The sequence below is a fragment of the Sparus aurata genome, chromosome 9, assembly GCF_900880675.1.
Source record: "Sparus aurata chromosome 9, fSpaAur1.1, whole genome shotgun sequence".
NCBI lineage: Eukaryota > Metazoa > Chordata > Actinopteri > Spariformes > Sparidae > Sparus > Sparus aurata.
Genome location: NC_044195.1, coordinates 23,466,184 through 23,487,155, shown reverse-complemented (window position 1 = coordinate 23,487,155; position 20,972 = coordinate 23,466,184). Strand labels below are relative to the sequence as shown.

The 20,972-nt window shown below is 43.1% G+C and overlaps 1 protein-coding gene across 5 annotated transcripts in view; it reads right to left on the bottom strand.

Moving 5' to 3' along the window:
• Window positions 1–14,956: 14,956 nt before the first annotated feature.
• The window catches only part of LOC115587582 (dehydrogenase/reductase SDR family member on chromosome X), a 61,352-nt gene continuing 55,336 nt past the window's right edge, over window positions 14,957–20,972 (bottom strand). For all 5 annotated transcript variants that reach the window (XM_030427490.1, XM_030427494.1, XM_030427491.1 and 2 more), the window contains one exon: window positions 14,957–20,529. In XM_030427490.1, the coding sequence (XP_030283350.1) occupies window positions 20,350–20,529 (180 nt within the window). In that variant the 3' untranslated portion in view covers window positions 14,957–20,349. The remainder of the gene's footprint in view (window positions 20,530–20,972) is intronic.

Genomic DNA, 20,972 nt, shown 5'->3' with positions numbered 1-20,972 from the left:
TGATGGAGGAAAAACATCTCTTTTAGTTTCTCCCTCTCTCTCTCTTTCTCTCTCTCTTTTTTGTCAAAAACAAAAAATAACAGAATAACGCATTTTTGCTTCCTACTTGCACAGACATGATGAGAGTGGTATTCCTGGCTGGTTGTGGTTCGTGTTACCCCCAAAACCACTTGGTTTAAAGTGGAATTTGTGAGATATGGCCAGAATTTTTGTGTAAAACATTCGAAAAGGTGAACCAACATTACCAGCAGAGTATGACAAAAAAAGAAAAAAAAAACACTGTTGACCTTATGGCAAAGAGGTTTATGTATTGTGTTGCAGTGGCAGGGTTCTCCCCAGACGGTGGAACAGCGGCGCTGCGCCGCTCTACCGCTCGGTCAGCGCCGCTATACTCCGCGCGTGACAGTGTCGAGCGTCCGTCCGTCCGTCCGTCCCCCGGTTGACGGCTAGGAGCTCCCTGCTGACGGCGATGAGCGTCCGTCCGTCCCCCGGCTGACGGAGTTGATGACCGGCTGTCCGTACGTCCGTGTCTCCCCCCCCGGACTGACGTTGACGAGCGGTTGACGAGCGGTCCCCCCCCCCCCCCCCCGGACTGACATTGACGAGCGGTCGCGCACCCCCCCCCCCGGACAGACGGTGCGCCGCTATACTAAGAATTTCTGGGGAGAACCCTGAGTGGGCTACTTATACTAAAGTTTGCATGCTAACTAATTAGACTTGGTTGGTCCTGTCTTGTAATGTGAAACCACCAAACGTCTTTTAACAATCTTCTAACTTGTTTTTCTTTACAAATTGACAAACTTAGCACGTAGCACATACAACAGGAAACGAGAAGGTTGACAGAGTTGACAACTTGCTCAACTGTTACCCCCAGATTCCATCGGGACAGTCTTGGGCCCGTTACAGTCGCTGACCGTTGCCATTCTAGACAATGCTTGTGTTTCCACCGGCTGCACTGCAGCACACTCCAGCAGCATCCCGCAGCTGCGTCAGCAGATTTAGCCTGACAGGAAGTCACACAGTAGAACGGCACAGCGCATCCAATCAGTTTTCAGAATAAAACACCTGGTGCCGACGCAGGATTTACTGAGAACACACACACAATGGGACAAATAAATAAATGATTTGACTACGCATCCCATTCACCCGCAGTAAAAGAAATTATGGAATAGACGCAATCTGAGTGAGTCAACAACATCAAGGCTGGCATGACGCTCCGCTGCTGAAATGCTTCCGGTGGGATATGAAGTCGTGTGAAGGACGGAACAAAACAGCTTTGGACACGCCAGGTAACAGAGACATGCCCGGTGGAATCACGGGGTCACTGGAGCACAGTGTGAAAAAGGGTCGATTGATCAAGCTCATCAAGCCATAGAGCCATCAGATCAGTTTTTCAAGGGAGGAATAATACAAGAGAAGCATCTCACTTTACTCATTTACTGTGCAGTCCTATTGAATACAGTCATCGTGCAACATGTGCGTCACGAGATCTGATGAGGACAAGCCAGCTGTTGATACTCTTCTCAGATATTTGACTTGAAATGCTACAAAATCTGTAAAAAGAAATTCTAGTCTCAGCTTCCCCTCTCGTGTCACAAGTCCAGACACTTTTGTTGATGCGGCCTGGGTGTCTGTTGGTGACACAGGGCGGCCACAAAAGCACAGTGACAGCTAATCGAATGTTATCCTTATCGTAGACACCCAGGGCTGAAGATGAAAAATAGCAGAGTGTTTCTTTAAAAGCACATACGCTTTGATGTGAGCATATTGGAAAGTGAAGCCCCGAGGGTTACTGAGCGCGCGCGTGTGTGTGTGTGTTCCTGTCAGAGGTAGAGCTCGTGTTCACATGATGACAAATTGTCTCTCTTGCAGACCGCGTGTTCAGGCAGTGTCACTCATTTGTCTCCCGTACACTGCTCACACACACACACACACACACACACACAGACATGCGCTCTGTCAGGTCTCTGGACAGCCTTGACTGTTTGTATGTGTGTGTGTGTGTGTGTGTGTGTGTGTGTATTAATGGCTTTATTGACCTGAGGCCCAAGGACACCACAGCACTCCACCGCCCTAAACCAAATGGTTGCTTAATGGACGCCTCTCCTCCTCCTCCACTTTCAGCCACACTTTTCCTCTCTCTCCACAACTCCCACCACCCACGATCTCCTCCCATCTCGTGGACACCCTCTCCTCCTGATCCTCCCGCCTTTTCTTAATCTCCTCAATCTCTCTATAATCTCCTGCTCTCCTCAAAGTCCTACATAAGCGAACAGAGAAGAGGCGAGGGATGAAAGTCGAAGAAGCGTAAGGTGTTTTTAGATCCCCAAAGCACACAGTCACACACGCAAACACACATACACACACTCACTCAAACACACATTTTATGCAATCCAAGTGAAATTGAGTGTCTGGTGAAAGCCGCCCTTCATTCACCTGTCAGATAAAACAAGGGGTAGCTTGGATGTGCAGTGTGTGTGTGTGTGTGTGTGTGTCTTATGTTTAAATACATGTTTCCTTTCTTTCTTTTACTGAATCCCATATGCTGTTTGTTTTATATCTTATGACAGGCTTGTGCAGTACAGCTGTGTTACCCACATTGGCATGAACGTGGGCACAGATGCATTAAAAGCCTCCCCAGTATTATCTGGCAGCTCAGGGTCCTCCCATGGGCCTCGCTGGCCCCGTTTGACACTTCGTCCATAGATGTAGAAAATCTCAAAGAAATGTTAAAAATCCACACGAGGATCTTTATCTAGTAAGACAAGATTAAAGGAATCAGAACGCAGGAGGAACGCTTGTTGAATGTAAAACAGCATCTGAACCCTCCCGACACACAAACACCTCACCAGCGTTGGGGCTGGGGGATCTGCATCTGGAGACTTTTGCAACTTTCTGGAACGGAATATCTGACAATCAAGGCCGCTTTTTACACAGGCGTTGGCCATGGGGGAAATGAGCAGCAGACAATTTGAAGACGGAAGGAGACAATCTCGCCTGAAAAGTGATTCAGAGTGTTTCACTGGGTAGTTCACAACAAATTGTTGTGCGAAGAATGAAAAAAGTGAGCTCGAAAAGTACATTGAAAGCTTTTGTTGAACCATTTGCAGCACATGTAAGGTTTTGGGCTCTTTCTGAAGGTTACAGTCAGATTTTTTTTTTTTTTTACCAAAGAAGTCATTTTCTGTAGGTTTGATCTACAGGATCTATAGGATGCAGATGACCTGTAACTGCCCCTTTTAGCTGTAAACACTATGGCGTGATCCAAGTTCAAATTTTATCAAAATATTACTGTCACACTGAGAGAAGAGAAAGTTGACCCAAATGCATGAGATGGCACTGTCAAGTTTATTTCGGATAAGCGAATGGTATGGGGAAACACAATCGCGGGAATGGGAAACAACAAAAGCAAGATCACAGTAACTCACTCAAAAGACTGGATTTAAATGCAATCTAAACTGAAATAAACTAGATCGCAGAAGTACGAGACACATGGAAGGGGCTGATAGGCTATTGAAAGAGATGCAGCTCAGTTCTGGAGGGAAAACAGAACACCGGAAAAAGGGCAAAAGAAACCGCAAATATCTTGAAAAAACACAAAACACACATATAATGAACAAAAAGACAGGACCATGACAATGTGCATAACTTCTATGTATAGCCCATTGACAAACCCATTTGAAATCTCATTGGCTACATGATGCGTCAGTCATCCGCTGCTCAAAAGAGAGAGAATGGAGGAGAGAGTGGCCCTCCTTTTTTTTACAATCATTCATTGGCTGTTGTAGGCTACAGTGCGGGCATAGAAGCTCCGACCTGGTCAAATGACATTTCAGTCAAACGCTAAAACAGAAAACTTCCTCTCCGGAGTCAGATAGATTTGTCTGTTCTGGGCCACTGTAGAAACATGGCGGTGCAACGCGGAGGACTCCTGGTGGTGCTCACATGTTAACGTTTGGTACGTATAATGTTTACTGTGGCACCTGAGGGAAAAGTGTGTGTCTGCAACATCAGGGCAGTCCAATTGTAGATCGTTGTAAAACTACTAAACATTTCAGCTTAAAAAGATTGTTAAAAAACAGAAACGTTTCTTGTCTATATAAATTAATGTTTGAGGCGTGTGAGGCCATTTGTACGTGTAAATACTTTTTACAGGTAAGGTGTGACTGCGTGTATTAATGAGATCTCCTCATAATTTCATCGGTCACTCTCTGAAGTCCTCTCACCACCGTCATCGTCTAGATACTGAGCCACTGGGGGAAAATAGTCATCTGCTGTCTTCACAGGTTGTTAATTAATTTCCGGATGGGGTCTAATCACTTCGGTCTCCGTTGTGAATTCCTCTCTCTTTTTGCAATCTCAGCTGCACAATAAAAACTTGAAGAGGTGACACTTTGCGGGTGTGGAGCAAACCTCGAGGCGTGACATTTCTGCAGTGTTAGTCTCGAAGGCGACAACACAGAGTTTTATTTTCTCTGCTTCGTTCGCTGTACTGTCTCAATAATCAATGAAATCCTAATCATGTGTTTTTGTGACATGTTGAAATCTGGAGCCTGCGGGGATTTTCAAGACAACAGTCCAAAAAGAAACGACTGTGCTGTGCTGCGAAGTGTTTTTCGTTCTGACAAATTAAAAAAAAAAAAAAAAAAACGTACAAAAATTGTTCTGTCAAAATCCATCAGAGCCAAAGAAAAGAATTGTTTTAATGGATTTCATTCAGCTGACTTCAAATTGAGCAAAAGCAAAAACTTGAGTGAACATTGATTCAGTTTGCAAAGAATTGTCAAACCCCCGGCAGAGCAGCACGTCATGATCTGCTCTCGTTAATTAACGGTGAAAGGACTCAAATAAACGTGGCTGAACTGACTGCACGGCAGCCCGGACAGATGACGGTTATGGAAAACAAAGACTTGGCTGTGTCGTCAACAGCAAAAGACTGTAAACTTGAAAAACAGTGTTCAGATCGGTGAGCTATACTTAGTTGTCCGTCATCTTTATTTTAGCCTGTTTTCTCCTGGACGTGCGGCTCTTCTTGAAATGTATTCAGATTAACAGAATAGAGGAGGAAAATCAACTGACACAACCACAACAAGAAGACCTACAGCTACCACTGAGGACACCAGCATTGTCGATAGGTGTCACATGTCCGTTTTAAAGACCTTGCCAAAAAGGGTTTGAACAAGGTGACAATAAACTGAGACCAGGTCATGACCAAGACAATTAATATCAAGATTTGAGACTGAGACGAGACCAGGACACTGTCGAGGCCTATCTGAGGCTGACCGGTGCCCTGTTCTCAGCCTGTGCTTAACAGGTGTTTCTTAATAGACGTGTTAAAATCAATAAAAAGTAACAGTAACCAGCAAGTAGACATAGACTGAATTAATCTGTTTTACCACATCGGTAGATAGCCAAAACTAAGCAATTTTGCTGTGGTCTGACTGCGATAAATGGATCAAAATGACACCGAAATAACAACATCTCAATGCCGCCTTAGGGCTTAGCTGGGCTGAGACATATTTCCATAACTTACAAGGTAGTCTGACTTCCTCGCTCACTTTCATTCACAGCAGCTCTCTTTTTGTCCTGTCTTGTTACATTTCTTCGGTTCTGGGTGTCCGTAAACGGCCTCGATTAGCTGTTATTATCCTCCTTTGCTGTTTATGAATGTCCGGACATCAGCGACCTTAACGTCATGACCTCAGTGAGGATGTCAACGTCGATAGGCTTTTGCGACACTGTGCCACGCGAAATCCTCGCTTCAGTAGCTGTTGCATTGCAGAATTTACGTGGGCATACAACTGTTTGTTTTCTTTTCGTCATACAAATGAATTTCCATGTGGTTGAGGTAGTCATATTTTATTACCAGAGGTTTGGCTTACATCCATACTTTCCAACCCTCACAGAGACTTTTTCATTGCCCTCTCTCGGTTGCCTCCCAGGGTCACAATTCTCCTGTATTTCTCTGATTTATGACAGATTAATGATTTAGCTCACCTTTTCCCCCCTTTTCGTTATCGTAACCTGTTTCTGGCGCTGCACTGTGGCGCATCGTCCTCCTCAGTGTGCGAGAGAAAAGAGAAATGGAAATGGAGAAAGAGGAGACAATCATCATCATCAGGAAGCTTGTTGGGTGGTGGTGTTCAAAAGTCAATTAATATTCTTGAGTATAAAAAAAATGTAATTTAAATTAAAAGCAACAAAGATGTAAAATCAATCAACAATAATTTAAAACAGAAATTTACATCCAATCATAGAAATGGTGTTGATGAGACAGAGACCTTAAATATGAATGATATTAATATTAATATTCTAGGTTTCAGTGTTGTTTTTTGTTTTTCTTTTCACAGTTGATGGCGCCACTGCAGGAAATCGACCCAGAGCCCCTAACTTCCTGTCCTGTAGACACATCCTGCACCTAACAGCGGTTTAACTGATCGACCATCCCTCATCAGACTGTGGGAGTGACGTCAAAGCCTATTTTCCCAGAATGTCACACCGTTGCTTCAACCAAACGCCTGTCACATAAACATTATTCACAATGTTAGTGCCCATTAACCCTCCAATAACAATTCACAGACTGCACTTACAGGCTGTTAGGAAACTCTTTACAAATTCAGTCACATAGTTGTCATCATTAAGGGCCACAACCTGTTACCCATCCTTCCTTCCCTGCTTCAGCACTGTGGCAGCTGACGGCTGGAGATTACACCAGGTGCACCTTGACTGTATTCAGTTCATGTCTCCGGCTGAGCATCGATTCGACTGTAATAGTTTATCGACCGCGATGACGCGGTATTGGCTCCGGCCGTACAAGCTTACAGGAAGCTCATATTGCCGTTGAAAAGATGGATTGCCAGGTGTGAAAATCACCCCGCGTTGTGAATTTTTTTCAAGGACGCAGCGCAGGGCGAGTGAGGCAAAGTGTTTTCTTCCCAGAAAAGACAGAAAAGGGAAGGAGGGGAGCAAAAAAAAAAAGGCAGCCACCTGAGAGAGGAGGGGAGATTGTCATTCAGCAGGCGTCTGATGACTGTCAGGCAGTTCTCCTCCACTGCAGATGTGACGCAAACATACACTCCTCTTTCTCTTCCCCCCACTGTGTCATCCTCCTCCTCCTCCTCCTCGTTCCTCTTGCACTTTTCCTCCCCTTCCTCTTCTTATTACTTCCTTGTCTTGTCTCTCAGTTCATTTTTCTGTCCCTTCCTCCACTTTCGTCCTCTCTCTCTTTTTTTCTTCCGAGCTCTCTGTCCTCCCACCTCTCCATCCCCCCCCCTTCTTCTTCTTTCTCCTTCTCTCAGTGCTCTCAGCGGAGATGAGTGGGTGGAGTGAAGCATTGTGCCCTGGAGATTGTTGTGCCATCAGCTTTTTCAGACGGGCCAGACCTCGCTGTGTCCGTGTGTGTCGTTGTGTGTGTGTGTGTGTGTGTGTGTGTGTCTGTCTGTGTGTGTGTGTGTGTGTGTGTGTGTGTAGTTGCGGAGCCCCTTAACACAACAAGAAAAATGGACGTTCCCTTTTTACTCCGGCTTAAATAAATGATCTGAGTTATTGGTTCATCGTTGTTGTCCAACAAATATATAAATCTCACTTAGAAAATGACAGCTAATTTTCTGTTTCTCCGGCTCGCCCCTGCATTTCTTGATTTTCTGTTATTCCTTTATTTCCCCCCCCCCCCCCCCCCTCTCTCTCTCTCTCTCTCTCTCTATGTCTCTCTCACTTTTCTGCTCTTATTCCTCTCCATGTTGGGTCAGAGAGGAATACATCCCCCTTCCCTCTCTCACAATATTTCCACATATCCTCTCACTTACCCTGCCTTCGTCTCCTCCTCCTCCTCCTCCTCCTCCTCCTCCTCCTCCTGCTACTCCTCGTCCTCTTTGGCCATTTTTAGACAGTAAATCCCATCCCTCTCCTACAGTACATCTCTGCGAGAGTCTCAGTGTGTATATAAGTGTGTGTGCGTGTGTGTTTTCTAAGTGATAGTAAGGCACACACTCACACACACGCACGCACACACACACACACACACACACTCACATAAGGAAAAGCTGAGCAATATGCCAGCACTCACCTTCTCAACCCCTCATACTGTAAATTCTTAAACACGCGGACTTTGACCGTGATATGATACTAACGCACCACTGTAAACAGATAATCCCCTCTGCATTCGTGGAAAACAGGGAAAGAGGGAAGGCAGGGAAACCAATTCTGCGCCAGAATAATTGGCTTGACACGGCATTTGGCTAACAAAATGATGCATCATTAGACAAATTATGGCAGTAAACGTTGAATTCGGTTAAATAAAACAATGTATTGCGCTGTGATTCAGTTCATCGGGTTTGTTTACTGTGGCTGAGACAGGAGCCGAGCCTGTTGTCTTTTTCTTTTTCTTCCACTCTCTGCAAGGTGAGCCGCATTGTTTGTGTTGGAGGTTACTGAAGGCCAACAACAGTATTTATCCTGCTCAAGCTACAGTACAAATAATGGATTTTTTTTTTTTAAATGTCAATGTGTTGAGTCTCCTTTTTGAAAATATGCGTAAACGGAGACCATAACATGACAACCAAAGACACTGAAGGATTCAAAGATGGAAAATGAAGGTGATTTTTTTTCTGCTTCTGTTCTTAAAATGTTGGGGGTGGATGGGACGAGGTGGTGGCTCAGGTGTAGAGCCAGCGTCTTGTTATCAGAAGGTCGCTGGTTTGATTCCCCCGATCTGCATGTCGAAGTGTCTTTGGGCAAGATACTGAACCCCGAACTGCTCCTGATGTGCTGGTTGGCACCTTTCATGGCAGCCACCACCATCAGTGTATGAATGTATGAATTGATTACTGTAAGTCACTCTGGACAAAAGCGTCTGCTTCATGCCCTGAAATGTAAATGTAGGCCTTACTGATCCCTACCTCTTTGTGGGAAACATGCGTGTGATGTAGTCTAGCAAGTTTGTTGTAAAAGGGTGGAAGTGAGCGTTTGGGAAAAGTACCAGCACGTACCTACAGCCACAGAAAAGTGCATACTGTTCAGGTTACTTTAGCCAGTGATGAGGTGATGTCTGGATGAACTCAGATAGCAGCAAAGTAGTTGGGTATCTGAACCTATGTGTGTTTTAGTTGCTGCTACAGGAGAGACATAAAAAGTGTGTGTTCCAATGTATTTAATGCAAAAAGTGGTGCTGCTCTGTGCTTTGCACTGAAAACGTAAGAAATTTTTAACTTCTGAAAACCAGAGGAAATAAGAAGGAATGCATGCCACACACGCACGCTGCTTTTGGCATGCTGCCCATCATTAAGTCTCGGTTTTGGCACTCTAAGGGAAAAAGTTTGGGCGCTCCTGGATTAGAAGCTGGATAACAATAAGGTGAAGGAGAAGCTTTTTAATTAAAGCTATTTCATCTCACCTCACCGGAAATCTATACCACAGCAGCTTGGAGCTTGCTCTTTGTACTTTGTGACAGGTTTTGCACATTCTGCTTGTTGGTAAAGTACATCTAGCACTCAGTTGATGTGTAATTGGCCTTACCGTTATCAGAAACAAGTTTTAGATACAGCACTTACAGAATTACCACGACCTGGAAGACTGAGATCCTTCACTAACAAGTTTAGGAGCGTTGAGCTTGAAAGCTACAGGATGTTTTTGAACACAAATGCAACAAATATAAGTCTACTTCAATCTTTGATAATGAACATAATGACCTTCATCTCCCCAGTCTATTCTTAGACAGCAACCACATGCATTGAATAAAGCTACAACATGAATGAAGGGAAGAGAGAGCCACGTCACCTCTGAGTAATTACCTTCTCAATATACTGCATGGAAAGCATTATTCAATCTTAAAGGGCTATTAACAGCATACAGCATGGCACATCAACATTCATTAAAGAGAAATATAGTTTCATCAAACCTAAAATACTTCAATATATAGCAAATGTATACTGAATATAAAATCATATGACTCAAAAAAAAAACACCACTTATGAAAACAAACAGTGTTAAGTATGATATATAGAGCTGAGATCTCCATCTGTATTTCTATTGGCTTCACTCCAGCCGCTGCCAGTAAACCCGAGTCCAAACCAAACCAATCTGGCGGCACAATTAGAGAGCACAGAACGGCCCATAATTAGAAAGAGATTAACTGAGATGCAGAGCAAACAAACCAGACGGAAAACCTGTGAGAGATGTGAGCTCTGTGTGTCGCTGTTAGGTGAGAGGAGCGAGCAGTTTTTCTATTGGAGCAGAAACCTGTTCCAGATTCTGAAGCAGGGTTCGACCTCTGTGTTTTATCTGTCCGGCCGAAAGTTGTTTATCATCTGTGTTGTTTCACAGAAAAGCAGTGGAATATAGAACAACAGGGGCTGTGTTAGATTGGATTTGAATTACTTGAATGCAACAATAAAAGCAAATGTTTACATCGGGGGAAGCTTCTTGGTGAAGTTCGGCCGCTCTCTGAATGCTTCATGCAGTAAAATCTAAAGTACGACTGTGTCTGCAGCCGTCTTTCACTTCTCACACCTTATTGGTCAGGTAATGTGGGCGTGTCTGTGTGTGTGTGTGTGTGTGTGTGTGTGTGTGTGTGTGTGTCCTTTCGTCCACCCATCTATCCCTCCATCAGGGGCCTTGACAAGGTCCATGTATCACTTAGCCCTGGGCTGTCAGGCCTTTCCCATAAGCCACCGCTGCCTAGAAGATTAATGGCCGTCTTAATCTCACACTTAGAGCCTGCTAATAGGTGGCGCTGCAGACAGACAGACCTCTCTCACACTCCACGGGAAAAGAGATCCTCATTTGTTTTTGAGGGTTTTGTCGTTTGCTCGACTGCCTTCGTTAATCACGGAGAAGTGTCGGACAGGTTCCAGTCCCTTTTGTAGTATGTAGGGCAGCCTACACAGCACCGTGTCATTCTCCGTTTTAAGGGCAGTCATTAGTGCACTTTATCACATTTTCTCCAGTGGGAGGGCAACGTGTGAGTTTCTGTCGCTCTCTCCACCGGAGAGTGAGGACAGGCTCACTTAAAGCTGCCATGAGAAGCTTCATTTGTTTTTGACTCTGGCGGCCCCAGTGGACAAAATCGGTACGACCACCAGTGTCTGGTGTCTGCATTTGCTTACAGCAGATACATGCCAGCTGTTAGTGGAATAAATTAGATTAAAAAAACCTCACTCAATGTCAAGTAATGAAATCTTCTACCTCTACTTTCCGTACTGAACAGAAACATACAACCGTAACCATTCTGAATTCACATTTCTCTCACTGTATTGCCTTGTCAACTCGTCGTAAAACACACTTCATTCAAAGGCGACTTAAACTAAATACATCTAACAAACACAAACTCTTGGGTGTGCTGCAGAATGCGTTGTTCCAAAGCAAAAAAAAATTAAAAAGGTCAACATCTGCATGTGCACCGTGCACTGAATCATGTTTTCTCCACTGCCAGGTCACCCTAGAGGGTAATGTATCATGTTTTCTTACACATTGCACCACCATAGAGGTCACTTATATTTTATCAATTATTTTTATTATTATTTGGCAACGATGTCTTAGGTTTCCTTCTTGTTTGTTCATGACTGTAACACAGGGTTCAGTTTCTCTATTAATCAGATATGACCAGAATATACAGATGTATTTTCTGTGTCGTACTCTATGTTCATAACTCTTGTTTTTCCACCCCGGTCCTCTCAGTTTCCTGAAGGTCAAAGAAAAGGTCATTCTGTTTTTTTTCCCCTCCAGTCGCTGATAAAAACTCAGTGCACCTATTAGACATCTGTCTGAAACATCTGTTTCGGACACTGACCTCAGATCAGGGGGAGGAAAAGCTAATTAACCATGTCTGATAGATTTTGAGCAAAAGTTGTGAACAGGTTGGCCACTGTGAGTTTGTGATTAGAGGCTCACCAATTTAAATCCTTGAAATGACATGAAGAAAAATGAGTGATAACGCTCAAACACTCATCTTTCTCTCAACAGCCTCTGGCAAGGTGTCCTGTGGTAGTAGGAGGTGACACAGACACGATCCACGCCAGTCTGTGATGGTTCCAGTCAGGATGCTCTCTGTTACTCTGATGTAAGAAGGCAAGAATTTGGCTCTGAAATTTGGCCTACTTAGATTCTTTTCTGTGCTTTTACTTTTTACTGGGGTGGAGATGTGTGATGCCCATGACAGGTTCTCTTACAAGGACCCTAAAAATTTTCACCTGCTCGATCTCAGCTCCACTGATGCAGACACGGGTGTGTCTTTGCCTCCTGTTTTTTTCTATAATCAACAATGAGCTCCTTGGTTTTGCTGACGTAAAGCAGTAGATTCTTCCCTGTGCACGACCCTGCAAGACTGATATGAACGCTAATTATGGTTTGAAACGCGGTCTACTGTATGGTGGCGGTGTCGATCCGCATACGTCACGATAACGTTCTCCTGATGTCTGGGAGAGCAGTCATGGGTGTACAGTGTGAACAGGAGTGGGCTGAGCACACAGCCCTGGGGGGCTCCTGTACCGAGCACTTACGGAGAAAAAGGTGTGACTGCACAATCTGACAATCCGAACTCTCTGGGGTCAGTTTGTGAGGGAGCCCAACATCAGTTTGTGTGATACTCAAGACAAGAGTGTTAAGGTAGGTTAAGTTAAGGTTAAACTTAAGCTATTTTAAGTTACTAATGAAGAAAAGTCAACACCACAATCAGCTAATAAATACCCACTAAAAACTTGATAATTATGAAGATAACTTGATAGAAAAATTTAGATGCATCATAATGAGATCACAAGATATTCAAGTCATTATCACAGATTTACAAATGTTGATTTCTTGAGATAAAAGAAAGATAATTTCTAAAGACAAAACGCCTCCACAATTTTTTGTCTTCTCTTGAATTTATCTCTTTATCTCCTGATAATAAGACGAATGTATCTGTTATAACCAGAAAACCACCTCTGTTGTCTCAAGATAGTATAATAATTAACTTGTGATCTCAAGAAGAGATAACGTCATTAAAGATTTAACATACAGCTGTATAGTAACTGTAACATATGATCCTTGAGGCTGTGGAGCTCTGCACTGAGCTGACTGTTGGACTGCAGGTGAAACAGGTGAGGGACCGGGCACAACCAGGTCCCTCCTGACTGTTGCCATGAATAATAATGGCCTCTCAGTCATTTGCAGGTAATTACATAAATGAATGCTTATTAGCCACTTCCTCGTTTATGAGTGTGGATGCGATGAGTTCATTAAATCTCCCATAAGGAATTTATGGAGGGAGCGCTTCCACTTAGTGCTTGAATAAGGACCTATTAAGTGTGTTTAGAATGCTTTGAGGATTAAACTCACTGTTACAAACCATAATCTGTCCCGAGTATATGAGCATCAATTACCAAGACGTAAATGAGGATGATCATTTTGTCATTTCAGGTTGCTCTCTCCGTCTTTTCCTCTGTGTTTTCTGCCTGAGCGAGCCCAGGCGACAGTCAATTTGGAGCAGACACACAGTATTGTATGTGAGAGCACCTCATTCTCCTCATTGTGTCAGATATTCATTCTCGCAAGTCGACGTGTACATGATGTAACGCCGCTCGCCTGCCATTCAAATGCACCTTGATGAGTTGACTTACATTTTCCCCAGCGTTCTGATTCAGGCCCGGCGGTGCTGCAGCCTAATTAAGTGTCTCAATAGCACTTTTCTTCAGGACATGTTGACAAGAGCTCTTCTCTGCTTCTTCTGACAAAAACTTCATGTCACATATGCAGAAAAAGAGAAGTCTGATTCATTTGTTGCACTTATGGTACCAAGACATTTGAATATATTAAGTGCAGAGTTTTTGCTTTGTGAGATTTGTGGATTTTCTGAAATATGATTCTCACATAGGTGATCAGCTGGGTTGAGATGTGTTCACTTAAAGACCAAAGAACACCATTTTCTTACTCATCGATTACCTCAGTGACACCTTGTGTACTGTGGATGATGGCACGTTCATCATTGAAGACACCACTCTTGTCAGGAGAGGATTATTTTTTCTTAAAGGATAAAGTCACTACGCTGTTGCTCCTGACATTTTGATCCAAAATCAAAGTCAGTAACGCCAGCTGCTCAACGTTTTTAATACCTGTCACAGAGCATTATGGTATGGAAGCCCAGTTCTGCCAGTTAAAGAAAGAAGGATGAAAACTAAGCTTGACAGAAAAAATATTTCCATGGTAATTCATAATGATGACATGAAACATTATACTCATGAGATAGAAAAACATCAAAATAGAGGAATAAGAGGTCAGATTTATGAGGTAAAACTCATTATGATATAAAAAGTTGTAAATAAGATACAAACTCGGAATTATGAAGTCATGATATAAACATATGAGATGTAAAAGTTGAAATACGTAAAAATCATGATACAAAGTCAAAATAATGAGATAAAAGTAATAATTTGATATAAAAAGTCATGATTATGAGCTATAAAATCCAAATTATGATTATTTCCCCTTGAACTGGCGGAAATAGACTTCCATATCAATGTGCTAATTCCTAATTCTTACTGGTTAACATGTGAAATGTATGTAAACTAATGGCTTTCGTGGATGAAGTACTTATACTACAGTCCTGCACTGACAATTTATTAAAGTATAATCAGGAAAATGTAGCTCCATATATGTTTCAATATGTTTTACAATAAAAATACTGCAAGTAATACAGTAGTATTAGTAATGTTATAGAAGAACCTCACATTTGTACTTAAATACAATACTTGAGCAATGTACTTCATTACATTCCCACCACTATGTAGTTTCTAAATCTCGTATGTATGACAGGAAAGAGTTAATCCTAGTGACCTGATAGTAAGTGTGTGTGTGTGTGTGTCACTGATGGATCTGAGAATATCTCCAAAGTTCAGACTGCGCTGGAGGCTCACTGTCTCATGCTGCGTGTCATCAGTCTGACAGTTTCTCACTCACACACAGAGCAGAAGAGGGAGAGCCGGAGTGGCACAATGATATGTTTATTGAGAAGCTTTGGATAATAGAAAAGGTGGTGGCTGCTGCTGGAATGTCACAACCATTGACAAAAAACATGGACATGAACTCCCTTATCTAGACACACATGCACGCAGACACGCACACCCACGAACACACACGCACGCACGCACACATGCACACACACACACACACACACATGTACACGTCCGATCACTCCAAAAAGAGAGAAAAAACTTACAGCAATGCACAGGACGAGACAGTAATCACAGTTTTTTTTTCTACGAGCTCATATTCTACATGGAAAATTTCACAGTTACACATATATGAGGGAGATTTTTCTTCATAGGCACGGCAAAAGCAATAAGATGTGTATCTCAACAACAACAAAATAAACATTAAAAATAAAAATAAAAACATTTTTGCACATTTTCGTAAAATCCTCCAGGGGCCCAGATGGACTGAGTGTTTACGCCGGATCTGAGGTGGGGACATCCTCGATTTGCAGCCCTGCAGGGGACTCGAGGGAAAGGTCGCACTCACACTACAGGAGAGAATGTTATAGGGGGGATGGATACGGATGTGTTTTCTCTACCAGAGCGAGCACTCGGTTCATCTGCTGACCCCCTGTATACATCTTTATATTATCTCTCTTTCCTATACATATACACACTTAGGATTTGCAGAACTTGGGACCGGAACATTTAATATAAATGTAATCCCAGGTCAGACAGAAGAATGGCTATTAGAGCATTGTCAGTCTACATACAGCGCCACTTGTCAATGTCCAGTGGGTGACAACGCTTTGAAATAATCATACACGAGTAAATCACATACAGACAATATCACAGACGGTTACTTGAGCGTTTTTTTTGTTTTTTTTTTTGTTTTTTTTTCCTTTTTAGCTCTTTTTCTATATTTTGCAATTCGAGTTCAGAGAGTTCACTGCGTTGTCCCGTCTGTGCGGAGCGCTTCGGGGAGGAGCGCGCTAAATTTAGCAGCCCTCCTCTGCACACCGACACAACGAGAACACCGGGACAGACCCTCACACCCTCTGCTCGTCTCGTCTTTGGGAAAACCTTGTGCTCGCATAGGAATGACAGTTGGTGATGTTCTCCCTCTATCTCTCTCCCTCTCGCTCAGGTTTTTAAACATCGACTGTAGCAGCTGGACTGTAAGAAAAAAAAAAGTTGTAAGCTGGTGTTTTTTATTTGTGTGAAGGAAAGCAAGCGCGATTGTTTATTCGGGACTGGGTGGGTTTTGTTTGTTGCTCTGTTATTTAGTCAGTACCTTTGTGATAGTCTCGGGGAACCACGCAGTCAAACAAAGAAGCACTGAGGCGATAAATAGTTTGTTTCTGAGCAGTTTGACGACAAAAACATTTGATCCCAAAAAACTGATGAGTATTGCTGGCATTTTAGAGTCGATTCCCACGCAACTGCAGCACCAGAAAAACACACACCACACCTCTGAGGGCATTCAGCTTTAAATTAAGGATGAATGAAAGTAATGGTAAGTTCAAAGTTGACCTGATTGGCTGGCTGGACAGACCACTCACAAAGATAGAAATGTTAGCATCGTACATTTCTTCAAACCACGGAAGCGTTACATATCAGATCAACGTTTATACAATATGTGTTATATCTCATTTATATGACATGTATATGACCACACTGGAGAAGGGCACGGGGATGGCGTGATGGCTTGGTGGCTGCCAAGCGAGAGACCGCTGTTTGATACGTGGTTTCTACATGAAATTTTTGTAGAACCACTTCATATTTCTAGCAAGAGACCACTGTTTGAGACATGCCAAAGCATGAAACCACAGGATATTTTTTATGAGAGACTATTGTTCAAGAGTGATCCAACATTTGGAAGCGTGAAACCACTGGATAGTTCTAGTGAAAGGCATGTCGACATTCTGAAACAGGACACCATAGAATGTTTTTAGCAGTCTAAATGGTATCACAACCAGGAAGATTTGACATGTCATCAGGAGAGTTTGAGGCTTTAAACCTTGTACTTTTAACTAGATGTCTCTTTCTTTGTGGCCACAGAACTAGGTAGGCCAAAACAGGACGTTTTCCTAACCCTAACTAAGTGGTTATTGTGCCTAAACCTAACCAGACCACAAGCACAGCGTTGTCATAGAGTAAAATCAAAAACTGAAAAAAAAGAAGAGTAGTTATACATGGTTTGCAGAAAAGTACATCGCTAACATTTATCCTGGTGATTGGGTTGAACTGGAAACAGATACTCCCATTCAAATGAGGTGGACTGAATTAAGTAATTCAATAATAAAACAAAGAGCCAATCAGATAAACTTTGAGGAGTTGTGTTCAAGTCATATTGTCAGGTTTAGTCTTGTAAATTGTTCACATCAACATCCAAGTAATCAAGTCATTATTACTAAGAAACCTTTCTCTATTTATTTTCAGTATGTTAAGTGTCTGACATGGAGATTTTTGGAGAACAAAAATGGACGCTAAACATCAGCTAAAGTCTGTCATTCAAGGTAAAGGATACCTCAAACAGATATATTGTAATTTAATAGTATTTATCCAACCATCCATCCCATATGACATGAACACAGCATTACTCTAAAGACCCTGCAGAGATACATTTCTTCATAATGAGGTCATTAGACTCAGACGATTTCAAAGGCTCCTCCACAAAAAACGTTGATGAAACACTGCTATTTATTTTTTACCCAAAACTGGACGACACAAGTCAACAATCCATTATGTGCTGATCAACTGTTCAACGGAGCGTTCAGGCAAAATCCTTTTCTACTCATAAATTCACACAATCATGTCATATTTACCACAGACAAGTGCAGGGCTGGGTATTGTTCTCTCGTTTCCCATCATGTGAGGAGAAGCATTCGGTTGAGTAAAATGCCACCACCATCCCTTGCTGAACCGCAGACTCTACCTACTTGGTATCAGGTTATTTCCATCAATAGCTTAAAAGGTATTGAGCACCGATACCCAGCCCTATACTCATGTTAAGGTGATCTATCACTTGTAAACATATCACATGGACTAAACCAACAAAAGGTTGTAAATAATGGAAGCCAGGCCTGAACTCCACTATTTGCAGCATGGGCATGTTAATCACAGGGCATTACAAATCAATGGAAGTAATACGGATGTTTGTTTTTTCTCCATTAACCTGGTCCACTATTTGCCTAGTGTTGCAATGACATTTGTTGCCGTTTTGATGATAACATCCTACAATAAACATGGACATTTTCAACTTTATGGGTTGACAAGGAGCGCCTGAACACACCACTAGTTTTTTTTATTCCTGGGTCTAAACCGTTGTCGCATGAAGGGGAGAGGAGCAGTTTCAGCCTGGACCTCTGAGGGCCACATCCTTCAGAGGATCCAGCCCCTGAGCTGGGACACATCTTCCTGCTTGAAAAACTGCAGATTTTCCAGAAACCACTCAAAACAATGCACACTTTCAGTGTTCATTAAATATTTTCATACAAGTAGACATTCTGAATACCTGATATATGGGTAACTTGAAGCCGGTATCTTTTCGTCATTTCTATATTTTCTTTCTTTCCCTTTTTCGGAGTGTCTGGCTCTCTGCTACTGGCTGAATTAGCTACCACAGTGATACTATTGCTTCACATACGGCAGGTAATAACGAATGCTGGATGCTTAGTGGCAGTATTCAAAGCAACGATAGACACTTATAGCCATGGGATGGCATGTGGGGAAGGATTTTTAGCCCAAACTTTTTAATTTCAGATAAAACGTTTCATCTTCACAGCTAAAATGGTTTATCACAGTGGAGATGGTATTATGGCGGCTTTTGTGTGTATGCGTGTGTGTGAGAGAGTATTTTCCTGCATGAGTAACAGACGTGTTTGTTTGCTGTGTGCTTGTTCAGATAAGCCTGTGCCTGGATGTACTGCCTCCACTGTTTCTGAGTGTGTATGTGTGTGTCAGCTCAGCAGATGGAGTTTGATTCTCACCACTGGGAAATCTCAATCCCACAATGCACTGGGAGCTGTGCCAAATGAGGAAGCGGCAGCAGCGGCAATGAGGAACCAATCACAGCTTTAACACTGGAAATAAAAAAGGTGCATTCCCTCTCTCCCTCATCTTCCTGCCGCTGTTCCTCCAGGACCAGCCATTGTTGTGCTATCAATCAACATGAATTGGGTCTATAGCATGAGTTAATTCCTAACTCATAAAACACACACAGGTATCACAGACACAGTAAAACCGATTAACACACATCACAAAGGAAATCTGGGACAGTGGAGTGGCTGTCTTTTTTTGTTTCCGAGCAGACAAAAGCGAACAGAAACAACTGGAAATCCCTCAGAAAATGACAGCAAAGAAAATTCCCCCAGAACAAAAACCGAGAGCCTCGTCACTCTCAGGCTCTATAGGGGGAACTGTTCCACATTTAGGCCAAATTTTACATCGGATCCCTTCCCTCTCCAAATCTCCCGATCAGTCCAGTCAGGGAGCGTCTTTTGTTGGATTGCTGAGCCGTGGAGAGAGAGAGGACAGAGGAGTTGGTATTGTTTTCCAAGCATCTTCATGAAAACAGCAGGGAAAAAACACAGCTTATCATACACGTACCAGCAGTCAACACGAATGTACTGACAAAAATTAAGTGCTTAAAAAGAGCGGGATGGGAAAGACGATGTGATTTGACATCACATTCCCCTGCCACGGCGAGGCGGGTCCAGGTTTGAAAAATCAGATCATTGTCATGGTGCTTGAATGTGTGTCTGCGTGCGTGTGTGTGTGTGTGCTAAGGTTTGACCGACATGTGAATTCGAAGTCAGTATACATGCCAAACTTCAGCCTTTGAATGGAAGTCCAAAAAGCATTTTACTGTTACATTTTTATTTTTAAGATGGAAAAGCCTCCAAAGAAGCATCATCCAAAGCCATACTAATGATATTAAGGCAGAGTGAGGCGGTTGTCATTGAAAACGACACCGTGGAACGACATCTGAGTTCAGCTACGATCGGGGAATAAACTTTATCAGATCAGAGATGAATGACAACTGATAATCTGTTTATAACTGAAGCCCGACATCAGAAATGTCAACAAAATCACATATCGCTATGACCTTAGCGCGTGTGTGTACGTGTGTAACATGTTTGCAAACAAAGACAAAAGAACATCGTCCATTCCCTGTAGCCCTTCTTTGGCGGGTCTGGAACAAAAAAAAAAAAAAAGGAGGCCTTCACTCTCCAAATAACCAATCACAGTCCAGCGGTGGGATATGCGATTGTCAACGTAAAATCGCTACGAACGCCTCGATGTGAGGTTCGCAGGGAGAAGAGAACACTGAGAAAAGGGGATAAGGAGAAGGTGGCTGGTTGGCCCAAGTGTTAAGTCCAGTTAGACGTCCTTTAGTCCCATGCTAGTGCAGGCCTAACAACCGGAGGCTGGTCTCCCAGAGGCTCAGCTGCAGCTGGGGGTCAAAGGTCGGCGGTGTTGTCATCTCCCGACGCCCATTGGCCCAGTAGCCGCCTCCGCACTCCCCCTCCAGGTCCGGTGACAGAGCGGCGTGCAGCACAGAGGCAGCGCCCTCTGCGGGAGTCTGAGGAAAAAACACACACATCATTAAATATATATAAATTTATGCACATCTAAATAAAACAAAAAAAAAAACTGCACACCGAAGGAACGGGGTGATGGCTGGATGACAAGTTCAACAACAAGTTATCACTGCAACGAAACAAATAAAGTGCCTGAGTGTGTGTTGTGTGTGTGTGGATGCCAGAGGAGGGCTGATGTCACTGTATGTTAGTGTCAGCGAACAGAGAGCTCAGGGTCTGTGTGTGTGTGTGTGTGTCTGCATGCATAAGTGTGCGTGTTAGTGTTGATGCATTTTAACAATGATCTCAGTGTCAGCTGTGAGACCAGGAGCAGGTTTCAGAGCACAGAGGGGATCACATCCTGCGAGCATCAACAGTGTGCTTGCATAGTTTGTGTGTGAACAAGTGTGTGTGTGCGTGTGTGTTTGTGTGTGTGTGTTGTAGC